This window comes from Ursus arctos, unplaced genomic scaffold (assembly GCF_023065955.2).
Source record: "Ursus arctos isolate Adak ecotype North America unplaced genomic scaffold, UrsArc2.0 scaffold_25, whole genome shotgun sequence".
Lineage (NCBI taxonomy): Eukaryota > Metazoa > Chordata > Mammalia > Carnivora > Ursidae > Ursus > Ursus arctos.
Window position 1 is genome coordinate 8,248,642 of NW_026622930.1, and position 12,654 is coordinate 8,261,295.

The 12,654-nt window shown below is 44.8% G+C and overlaps 1 protein-coding gene across 1 annotated transcript in view; it reads right to left on the reverse strand.

Moving 5' to 3' along the window:
* AK7 (adenylate kinase 7) overlaps positions 1-12,654 on the reverse strand; it is a 56,188-nt gene that overhangs the window by 30,069 nt on the left and 13,465 nt on the right. The window contains exon 5 of the mRNA XM_026515339.4: positions 2,054-2,164. Within this exon, the coding sequence (XP_026371124.3) occupies positions 2,054-2,164 (111 nt within the window). The remainder of the gene's footprint in view (positions 1-2,053; positions 2,165-12,654) is intronic.

The following is a 12,654-nucleotide window of genomic DNA, read 5'->3' on the forward strand; positions in this document are numbered from 1 at the left end:
TTTTTGGGAGATTTTTGATTACTGATTCAATTTCTTTGCTGGGTATGGGTCTGTTCAAATTTTCTGTTTCTTCCTGTTTCGGTTTTGGTAGTTTGTATGTTTCTAGGAATTTATCCATTTCTTCCAGATTGCCCAGTTTGCTGGCATATAACTTTTCATAATATTCTCTTATAACTGTATATCTGTGATGTTGGTTGAGATCTTTCCTCTTTCATTCATGATTTTATTTTCTTGGGTCCTTTCTCTGTTCTATTTCATAAGTCTGGCTAGGTGGTTATCAATTTTATTAATTCTTTCAAAGAACCATCTCTTAGTTTCATTGATTTGTTCTACTGGGTTTGTTTCTATATCATTTATTTCTGCTCTAATTTTTATTATTTCCCTTCTTACGCTGGCTTTAGGCTTTATTTGCAGTTCCTTTTCTAGCTCCTTCAGGTGTAAGGTTATGTTGTGTATTTGAGACTTTTTTTGCTTTTTGAGGTAAGCCTATATTGCTATATACTTCCCTTTTAGGACTGCCTTTGCTACATCCCAAAGATTTTGGACTGTTGTGTTTTCATTTTCATTTGCTTCCGTGTATTTATTTATTTATTTTGATTTCCTGGTTAACCCATTCGTTCCTTAGTAGGATGTTCTTTAACCTCCATGTATTTGTGGTCTTTCCAAATTTTTTCTTGTGGTTGACTTCAGGTTTCATAGCATTGTGGTTTGAAAATATGCATGGTATGATCTCAATCTTTTTGTACTTATTGAGGGCTGATTTGTGATCCAGTATGTGATCTATTCTGGAGAATGTTCCATGTGCACTAAAAAAAAAAAAAAAAATGTGTATTCTGCTGCTTTAGGATGAAATGCTCTGAATATATCCTCTGAGACCACAAGGTGTCACCTTAGAGCCATGATTACATATCCCTACAGTGGGTTCTCTGCTCATGGGAAAAACGTAGTGGATGGAACCTTCAGAGGTTTGGGGGTTCTATATAAGTTCTACATAAGCTAAATGAGGATAATGATAATAGCCCTTGATTCACAGAATTTTGAGGGTTATTGAGATACACGAGGATTATGTGAACTACCATAAGTAAAACATTTAGCATAGCGCCTGGCATATAGTGAGCAAACCTTCAATAATTCTTAGGTGTAGTGAACTCATTCATCACCAGGGCATTCCTACTATTATTTTGACAAAAGAAAGGAAATACAATGGTTTTACAATATCTATGTGTCAAAATGATAAATTTTGCTGCACCAGAAGGCTAAGAAGCTGTTAGTGTCACAAGAGGTTCTCAGCCGTAGGTATATCATAATAGCAGGTGACCGTGACCGTGCCTGCGTCCAGATCAACCCTATTGAATGATGGAGCTTTGGAATCCAGAAAAAATAAAACAAAAATAAGCCCTGCTGTCTTTGTGGTGGGATGGATCTGAGGTTGAACCACAGCTCTACCACTTGGTACCTCTTCCCCACAGCGCCCACATCTGTGAAATGGGGATAATTATGTATGTATATGACACCATTGCTGTACGGAGTGGATCAGACAAGGCCAAGAAGTGCTCAGGACGGTGCTCAGCAAATCCTAATTATGTGACCTTAAGCTAGTTACTTAACTTCTGGAAGGCCTCATCTCCAGATTTGTAGGGTAAGGTTAATACACACTTTTCTGGTATAAGAATCAGATGAGAGAGATTCTGGAAAAGGGGGAAATGTGGCTCCCCACCTTCCCACTTGGACTCTGAGTTATTTGTCTCTTCTGGGCTAAAGGACTCTTTGGACCCACACCTTAGTGGGCGAGGGCTTGAGCTCTCCTGGGGCCCTAACACAAGGCTGTCAACTTAGTGGGCTGGACCAACACCGGGACCAGAACCAAAGGACAGCCCATCTTGGGGTAAGCCTGAAGCTCAGAGATCTGTGGGCATAAGGACAAGGAGACTAGACACAGAGACGTGTAAGAAGTTGAGATACACATGGAACAGCCCAGCCCTGGCCGTGTGCACCGAGCGCTGCCTCAGAAAGGACTTCTCTCACCCTAGCTGCTTTACTACTCCAGACTTACATTTTTTCCAAATTTGAGAACCATTTTTTCAGCATTTATGTGGTCCAGAAAATTTGGATGGTGTTTTCTTCTTCGATAATCCTCTTCAGTAAATGGAATCTCAGAATCATCCTATGAAAGACAAAAAGCCAGACCTGAGACATAAAACATAGAGTTACATAAAACTTCTAAGCCCCAAATGCTGGCTCGACTGTGTTCCAGAGAGTTCAAACAAAGCATTTGAAAAGCTACTGCTTACTTTTCCCAGTGTTATTCAACTCCCTTGAAAATGTTTTAGCTAGCCAAATGTTATCATTTATACTTACCTTAGGCAAAATAAAAAATTTAAATGTCTTTTAAAGATATTAAATAACCCATTTCTTTTTAAAAATTTTTATTTTGTTTAAATTCAATTAATTAACATATAGTGTATTATTAGTTTCAGAGGTAGAGTTCAGGGATTCATCAGTTGCATATAACACCCAGTACTCATTACATCACGTGTCCTTCTTAATGTCCGTCACCCAGTTACCCCCTCCCCCACTCCCATCCTCCACCCCCAAACCTTCAGTTTGTTTCCTAGAGTTAAGACTCTCATGGTTTGTCTCCCTCTCTGATTTCATCTTATTTTATTTTTCCCTCCCTTGCCCTATGATCCTGTTTTGTTTCTTAAATTCCACATGAGTGAAATCATATGATAATTGTCTTTCTCTGATTGACTTATTTAGCTTAGCATAATACCCTCTAGTTTCATCCACGTTGTTGCAAATGGTAAGATTTCATTCTTTGTGATGGCTGAGTAATATTCCATTATATATATAGACCACATCGTCTTTATCCATTCATCTGCCGATGGACATCTGGGCTCTTTCCACAGTTTGGCTATTGTGGACATGGCTGCTATGAACATTGGGGTGCAGGTGCCCCTTCGGATCACTATGTTTGTATCCTTTGGGTAAATAAAATAACCCATTTCTTTTTTTTTTTTAATAACCCATTTCTTAATAGTTCTTGCAACATACATAATTTCATGTTTTAACCTAACTTGTGGGTTTTTTTTCTCTTTTCCACTTTGCCCTTTCCCCTTAAATCAACCTCCTGTTAGAAAAAGCATTCCACATGCAAGTTTCTGTCAGATAAGGTGAAATGTCAATTTGCATTGGGAATCAAGGATGAAAAATATTTCTCCACAGTCCACTGAGCGGCATATCATGTTGATTGATTCCCTCCACAGCTCACCCTCCTGTGTGGATCCATGGAAGGATCCTTCCAGAACAAGGAAATGAAAACTTACAGAAAATCAAAGGAAGAAATTGAGACTCATGGTACAGAGTGACTTCCCCTGATCCATCCATACATAGAGGTCCTAGTAGTTGAAGGAAGATTTTTAAAACACAGGGTTCAATAAGGAGCCTTTCAACCACATCACAGTGGTCCACGTTCAATAATCAATCCAAAGCATTTGAGTCCTGGGTTTACATGGAATGAATCAGAGACAGCAAAAACACTAGGATGAGGACCAGAAGTGGCACAATTATTGGCAGGAAGGGCCCAAAGGACCAAGGCCAAGCTGGGAATTGGTAGAGGACAAGGCAGGCAATAGCCAGTTGATCAGGGCTTGTGGACCATGTTGAGAAATTTTCATTTAGTCTAAGAGGATAAGAAGGCACTGAAGGGTTTTTGAGCATTTTAAACAGAACTAAAACATGATCTGAATTATATTTTCACAGGATCACTTAGGCTGTTCCTTAAAGATTGGATTGGAAGGAGGTGATGGCAGGCACCAGTTACCAGGCTGCTTTTATAGTGGGGGGTGGTAAAGGCCAAGGCTTGGGCTAAAACGTCGCCATGGATACAAAGAGAGCAAGACGGATTCCGCCACATTTTGGGTGATGAGTTACCACAATGTACTGATGGTTTGGCTGGTGGGTGGCAGGCACTGAGGCTGGAGCAGCTGGAATGGTGGTATTGCAGTGGGAGGGAGACTGGGAGAGAGTCAGGAGAAGATCAAGCTAACCCACCTCAATTCTGGGTGTGGTGGACACTCAATGAGTACCTATTATGTGATTAGCTGACCTCTAAAGTATGCCCAGTGGCTCACACGGAGGATTGCCAGAGAAAAATACAGGACAGCCAGCTAAATTTGAATTTCAGATAAACAAACAAAAAATTTCTCAGTGTAAGTATGTCTTAAATACCCCCATGGGATATACTTATGCTAAACATTATTCATGATTTCTCTAAATTCCAAATTTAACTGGGCATCCTGTATCTGCATTTGCCAGATCTGGGGATCCCACTCACATGGGGTCTGGCAACAGTGTAATTGGCTTTGCCTTTGGGATGGATTGAGTCCATCTCCAGAGCCCCAGCTGTCATGATGGGGGGGGGGCAGCCTGCCTGATGGGCCCTCCTGGGCTCCCTGGGTGCCCAGCACCCCTCTTCTAGGATTTGCCTCACCTTCCATCCTCGTGGCTGCAGCAGAGATGGTCACATCCCCAGTGCTCTGGTTCTCTGGCCACAGGTTTTGATGGCCAGTCAACCTCTTCCTTGACATTCTGAGCCCAGGACTGAGGGGCAAGGAAGCTCGCCATCTCCCTGGCCAGCTGCACTGTTGCCCATCCATGGGAACCAGCCTGGGCTGCAGGTTGTCATCCCGATGCTGGGTTGGGACAGAGACCTGGCTTGCACACTAGGAACCTTCGCTACTGGTCGCTGGGCTGTGTTCCCTCTAGTCCTTAAATGTCACTTGTTACAAATAGACGACAAATGAAGTATATTTTGATCCTGTTTCTTTCATAGAGGTTTTGGTTCCTTGTAACTATTTGCATCTGTGCTTTTCCAATAAATGATGAGTCAGCTTTTTGTCGGTGTATCCATGATCTTTGGTTGTCACACAGTGGTGGCCGGAAGCATTCCTGGAAACGTAGCCTGCCTTGGTAACATCTCACTACGCTCAGTCAGCTTGCTTAGGGGCTTCATCCTTCCGGGAGGTGAAGAACTGACTCTGCAGAGCGGTCCTCCCCTTTCTGTTTGGGTGAAATCTGTTGTCTTGTACTACGGTGTTGGGCCTGCTTTTCCACTGGTCATTGTGTTTGACTGCTTGTGTGGCACACCTGCTGGACCTTCCGTGAGACTATCAGAGCACATCAGTCCTTTCTCCTCCGAGCTCTGTGGCTGAGTAACGGTCACCGCTCTTGACTCACACATAAGAAAGCAAACACATAGCTATACTTTTAAAACAGATACTGGGGGCGCCTGGGTGGCTCAGCTGGTTAAGCGCCTGCCTTCGGCTCAGGTCATGATCCCAGGGTCCTGGGATCAAGTCCTACTCTGCTTCCCCCTCTGCCTCTGCCTCACTTTCTCTCTCTCTTAGGTAAATAAATTTTTTAAAAAATTTTAAAGTCTTAAAAAAATAAAACAGATACTAAAGAAAAAGGCCCCATAAGTATTAAGATTCTCCCACTTATTAAAACAAATACAAATGAAAATATTCTATTATATTTACCCTTCTTTTGTATTAAAAAATGCTGGAGGGTAGGGGGATGGGGTAACTGGGTGATGGGTATTAAGGAGGGCACGTGTTGTGATGAGCACTGGGTGTTACACGCAACTAATGAATCACTGAACACTACATCAGAAACTAATGATGTATTATATGGTGGCCAATTGAACATAATAAAAAAATAAAAGTAAAAATAAATAAAAATAAACACCCTGTATACAGTTTTGTATCCGTTTGGATGCTTTTGGCTACAAGGAACAGAAAACTAAATTCAAAATGGCCTCAACACTGATGGGATTCATTATCTCCCCAAAATAACATCAGAAGCAGGGTGGCTCCAGGGGCACCTGAATGGCTCAGTTGGTAAGTGTCTGGCTCTTGATCTTGGCTCAGGTCTCGATCTCACGGTTGTGAGTTCAAGCCCCATGTTGGGCTCTGTGTTGGGTGTGGGGCCTCCTTAAAACAAAACAACACAAAAGAGCCAGGGTAGCTCCAGGTGCCCTGTGATGGGCTTCTCTGCTCCTCTGATGCTCTCTCGGCTCTCTCTCCCTTGGGGTGTGCCCTCCCTCTTCGGGCTCCTAGCAAGACTGACAGCAGCAGTTAGTTCCAAGTGTCATGTCCGAGGGGACAGTATCCCCAGAAAGAAGGTTGCATCGTCTAATCAGGGACGAGCCCTTCACAGAGGTTTCCTGGCAGACTTCTCTCTGTGCCAACGCCTGGACCACGCTGATTTCCTGGGTGCAGAGCTAGATGACATATCGCCAGCTCTCTTGCAGTTGGGTGTGGCCACGTGACTGGGTTTTAGTCAAAGGGATTTAGGAAGGGATGCACATGTCTTCCACGCCTGGCTTGGAAAGCTTCCCGTGTGTGATCTTTTGTGCCTTCTACCCCGAGTCCCCAAGCTTGATGTAGACTTGCATAATGGTTCTGGAGGCCACTCTGGAAGATGGTCAAGCCATCCAGTGGGAGGAACCTGGGTCCCAAATCAGAGTTGGGAGGACACTTACTCATTCATCAAGAACACCTGTCATATGTTGCATACGAGTAAGGAATAAACTTTCACCACGGCTAAGACATTCTACGTGTCTGGGGTTTGGCTGTTACTCCCTGGCATTCTGGAATTAGCTTTCATGCCTGCCCCTTAGCTCATCATTGGTGAGAGAAATGGGGCCATCACGGTTCATTTGGATTCATAAGGCTTTCCCCCTGGAGCTGGGGATAGCGTCCCCTTTCCCTGGCTCTCATGGGCAAATCCTGAGCAAATCAGGACTCTGCTGGCAAGGAAGACGGAGGAGGGGGGTGGGTGCCAGGGGACCAGCAGTGTCTACACCAATCCAAGCTCACCTTTCTCTTTTGAGTTGTATAATGACGTCATGGCTTTTCACCAACTCAATGGATTTCAGTTAACCACAATGTGTCAGGCGGCGTCTTAGCAGGACAAAGTGGGTAATTTGAGGAGAGTTTAAAAACGGCATTATTGGGACACCTGGGTGGCTCAGTAGGTTAAGCATTTGCCTTTGGCTTAGGTCATGATCCCAGGGTCCTGGGATCGAGTCCCGCATCGGGCTTCTTGCTCAGCGGGGAGCCTGCTTCTCCCTCTCCCTCTGCCTGCTGCTCCCCCTGCTCGTGCTTGCGCTCACTCTCTCATTCTCTAAGAAATAAATAAAATCAAACCCAGTGGGCAGGAGAGGGCAAGCTTGCTTGCTGACCTAGCCTGTCAGACCAGAGCAGGGTGGAGAAAAGTGGAGACTGGATCTGAAAGGGCAGTGGGAAATGCCCAGCATGCAAAATTATTTTCCTGATGCTCACCCTTCACCACTGGGCTACTGGGGAGCCCTCCTTGGACTCTCAGCACTGCCCATGGCATCTCTGAAAATGTCTTAGCTTCCTAGCACCAAAGATACGTTCCAGGCTTACCCAGGTTTTTACTGACCCGAAACACGAATCCAGTACCTTCCGTAGTGTCCTGGAGCTAGTGTACCAAAAAGTGGCGTTAGGGATGAACAATTAATTGTGTCTCAGGGAGGCCCAGGAGGGCTGCCATTTTTTCATAATGACAGAGCTGAAGATCTGTCTTTTTTTTTTTTTTAAAGATTTTATTTATTTATTTGACAGAGATAGAGATAGCCAACGAGAGAGGGAACACAAGCAGGGGGAGTGGGAGAGGAAGAAGCAGGCTCCTAGCGGAGAAGCCTGATGTGGGGCTTGATCCCAGAATGCTGGGATCATGCCCTGAGCCGAAGGCAGATGCTTAACAACTGTGCCACCCAGGCGCCCCAGAGATCTGTCTTTCTTAAAGTCATGAGTTCACAATGATTTTTTTCCAGCTTGACATATCTTGTTAATGACCCCTACTTTCCTCGGACCAGGTTGTTAAGATTTCCTGGGATGATGACGAGAAGGCAGAAGCAGAGAAGAGCAGGGGGACAGGTGCACAGGGTCTGCCCAGCTCCCCAACCTCTACGGCCTGATGGCTCTCTGTCCATGGATTTTGTAAGACATTGCTTGTATCTTCACAACAGCGTCCTCTTTCTGTGTCTGCTAGCTCTAGCTAGATTCTGTTACTTGCAACTTGAAAGCCCTGATTTCCACTGATGCCAAAGTCTTCCTCTGCCCCACACCCTTCAGTTAGATTTTTGGGGGACAAACAGTCCTTCAGAGCAGGTTTGGCTCAGTTTGTTCCATTTCCCTAGAAAAGGGGGAACCAGTCATCTCTATGACAGACACTGAGGACAGATATTCGAACTTCCTCTCCCAACCGTAACCACAACTGGGATGGTGAACATCTCTGGGCAAGGAGGCAGTCATAGGCCTTAAAGGAACTCATTAAGGGGTTGCACTCAAATGGTTTTATTCAGTATTTGTGTGGGGCTGGGTGACAGAGAGCCATGTTTTGAGGCCTCACATTTATCAGATCCTCCCATGTCCTGCCCTTACAAATTTAGCTGAGCTCAACTCATCATCACAAGTCACTTGTGACTTGCACAAAAACCCTAGACTATTAGTGCAACTGTGCCTCAAACAGGGGAGACTGAGGGACACCTGGGTGATGCAGTCCATTGAGCGTCCAACTCTTGGTTTCAGCTCACCTCCTGATTTCAGGGTCCTGATCTCAGGGTTGTGGGATCGAGCTCTGCATGGGGCTCTGTGCTCAGTGCTCTGCTTGAGTTTCTCTCTCCCTCTCCCTCTGCCCCTCCCCGCCCCCACCCCCAGCTCTCTGTCTCTCAAATAAGTAAATAAATCTGAAAACAGCAACAACAGCAACAACAGGGACAAGTGAAATTCCACCTTTCTTCTTTCTTCTGCGCCCAGTGTGCTTCTCGACATTTTACTTACTTGTGAACTTCCACACTGACAGAATCTCACATTTACGGAAAGTTTGCAAAAACAATATGGAGAACTCCTATACCTTTTTCCCCCTCAGATCCACTCATTTTTAAAATTTCATCACATTGTTTTCTCATTGTATCTCTCTTTCTATTTGTATGAATATCTTAAGGACAAATACAAATTAAAAATAAGAAGCTTAATTCTCCCTGTTGACGAGGGAAGAGGCTTCTCCCCCATCCTTTTTTCTCAGAGCCTTATACTTTCAGAAAAAGTTTGTAAGTTCTTTCTCTGTCTCTTTGAAATGTGTGTCTTTTTTTAAAGATTTTATTTATTTATTTATTTATTTGAGAGAGAGAAAGCACAAGCACACAAGTGGGGAAGAGGGAAGCAGAGGCAGAGGGAGAGAGAGAATCACAAGCAAACTCCCTGCTGAGCTCGGAGCCAGATGCAGGGCTCAGTCCCAGGACCCTGAAATCATGACCTGGGCTGAAATCAAGAGTCAGACACTTACCTGACTGAGCCACCCAGGTACCCCAAGTGCGTGAGGTTTTTTTTTTTTTAGAAGCAAAATAAGCCTCTTGCCAGCTATCTAACCAAGAAAGGTCTTTCTCAAGGACCTGGGAGATACCTCTTTGAAATGTAAACATTAAGGGAGAGAGCACCTGTCTTCCAGTTTCTGCGGGAAGGTAGGAGCCTGACATTGCTGCACACCTTGCTCTCAGCTGCAGAACTACCTCCTGTCGTAAAGATAGGAAAGTTTTGTTTTTCCTCTGGATAAACCCAATTAGCTAACACAGATGGCCACCCAAATTACTAGGTGAATCTAGGACGAACGATCTGTGACAGATGGCGCTGTCAAGTCCCCTTACTCAAAAACTAGTTATTGTTTATCAGGAAACATGTATGCAATGGACTGAATCTGCTTGGCTACAGAAAAAGGTGAGATTTCCTTCTATCTTTGGAATCTCTTAGCGGACTGCCCACAACGTGCATGACATTCCATTCTAATGCTTGCTCAGTAATAAAGCTGTTTTCTTTCTCTACTGGCTTGCAGAGGGATTTTCCGGGTTGGGTGAAGACATTGCTCCTAATTATATTTCCCCACAGCACACACACGTTCTTTCTTTCTTTCTGAACCATTTGAGAGCAGGCTGCATACACCGTGCCCCTCTTCTCTTAACTTTTCAGTGCGTATCTCCTAAACACATTCTCTCATGAAACTATAATACGGTGATAAAATTCAGGAAATTTAATGTTGATAAAATAATTTTATCCAACCAACAGTCCATGCTCCAACGTCGTCAGCTGTCCCAGCGATGTCCTTTATAGCGCTTTATCCTCCGGCAGAGGGTCCAGCCCAAGATCCCGTCTGGCCCGGAACTGCCATGTCTCACTCATCTTTATCTGGAGCAGGGCTTCGGTTTTCTGTCTTTTATTGCCATTCTAAAAGCACATGGACTAGTTCTCTAATAGAACACCCTTCAGTTTGGGTTCGTGTGATGTTTCCGCACGATTCGAGATTCTATTCGGGTTCCTGCATAGCGAACCTGGTTTCCTCTCGGCCCTGCATCTCCTTCCTCAACCCCGGGGTGATTTCGAAGGCAAATCTCACACACAGCATCATTTCATCCATAACTACCTCATTCATTCCACTGCAGTTGATTTTACTCATTTTTGGGGGTCATATTTAGCATTACTAGGTCCTGTTTAAGAACTCTTCCTCTACAAGTTCTATTAATTTTTCTTAAAAAATCAAAGTGTTGGCTTTTACTTTTAATTATATGATCCATCCGGAAGTGAGCTTTTGTGTGGTGTGGGGTAGAGAATCTTGGGGCGTGATGGAAACGCCCCCAAATTGGTTCTCTGTCTTGACTGCTGTGGTGGTTACACAACCGTGTGCATTTGTCAAAACTCACATTAGTGTCCAGGAAAGAGGGTCACCTGTACTTTACATAAGTTACACTTTCGTAAACCTCACTTCAAGCCATCATGGGCTGTCGAGGAAATATAAGTTAGAACCACAGGGAGAGGATACAGACGTACCACAGGACATAGGAGCTAACACGGCAGCCATTTCCCTATATTTTCTTCTGGGGGACCCACTTCTTCTCCACTCTCAGCCCACGCAGTTTAGGGACTGATCCTCCCTGCCTCTAGAAGTGAGTATATAACCCCAGGCCTGGCCCACCACCCGAGCTCTGTGTTCCCCTGGCCATAGTGACTGGCTCAAGTTTAGGCCCAACACTTGGACTCATAGCATATTCCAGTCCTGGGACCACCAAAGTGAACAAGGGAATTGAAGCTCTGGAGAGGTAAGCCTGGGAGCTGCTGGGGCCAGCAGGAGGGGAGCCTACCTGAGAATGAAGACTACTCAGGAAGGAAGGAAGCAACAGAAGAGAGAGAGTAGTGAGCTCTGAAGCCATTGTTTAAGCTTCTAGCTCCAGCTGTGCCTGAAGTCCACCTTCGGACTTGCCAGTTATGAGCCAATACACTCCCATCTTGCTGAATTCAGTACGAGTTAGTTTATAACTGAAGGAGTGAGCACAGTCTGGCAGGCCAGCTGCCAGTCAAGTGACCAATGACGGTTTTGTAACAGACACTTCACTGGACAGTCTGAAGGAAGAAACTAGAACAGGAGTCAAATGACCAGCTTGGCCGTTGAGGTGACGGCAACCAGATGGAGTGGGTGAGTGAACTTTACGAGAAAAGGACAGAAAACCTTAGGTCTCTGATCTCAAGGATCTCCCAGTTCACCAAGGGAGAGACAATTAAACAAACAAATGGCCTTTGACGCAATGTGTGGTAAGTCCCTACATATTTCCTCCTGATAAGGAATGTATTCCATTGATTCTAACATGTGCCCTTCCCTCCCCACATTCTGAGCTCTGAAGTGAGAATGTGCCTTGCGATCGATCAGTGGGTTCTTACGGAGGTGCTCAGCCAGGAAGTGTTGACGCCGTCCTTGCTGGCACCTGGGTGACCTTGAGCACAACTGATATTGTTATCCCTTCTGATGGAATCAGGCACTGCACCTGTTCATTGAACTGCCTTTCTAAATGTCTTTCACAAGATTGCTCTGTGATTCAGCACCAGAGTGAAAAGGTGGTTCACGGGCACGAAGGCACTGGGGCAGAATGGCAAAGGTCCATCTGATATCAGTAAAGAAAGTCAACAGCCCCGGAAGACCGACTGCAAGTCCACACTCTCCTGCAGAGGAATAACCGCGCACTTTATGGAAAAGGAAGGAAATGACACGAGGCAGCTTTCCTACTGAGTTATTGTGTGGACAAAGACAGTAGGTAGGGGTGAGTCACACACCTGGCCTCTGAAGATGAAGGGGTTTGGGGGTTCCTATAACAGCTCTGTGGGGCGTCCTTTCTCCTTTTCATCTCTGCATGAGAAGGTGTATGACAGAAATAGAGGTCTCAATACTCCTAAAAGAGAGCTTTTTCAGATAAGAAGTCTAAGTGATAAGTAAGCATGGTTACGGTTTAATAGGTATCATTTATCTTTTCCTTCCTAACTGGCACATAACACAGTGAGGCCCCTCAGAATTGAGTGTGCTTAGAGTTGGTGATTTCTGCTAAATGCTTATTATGGGATAGGGTTCAGGAGGCCAAGAATACACAGTGCACTGTAGAAAGTTCTCTCCACACACAGATCACAAGGTATTCAGGGTGAAAGGCTGCATAAAGGAAAAGCTAGTATAGGGGCACCTGGGTGGCTCAGTTGGTTGAACATCTGACTCTTGATTTCAGCTCAGGTCATGATCTTGGGTCCCAGAACT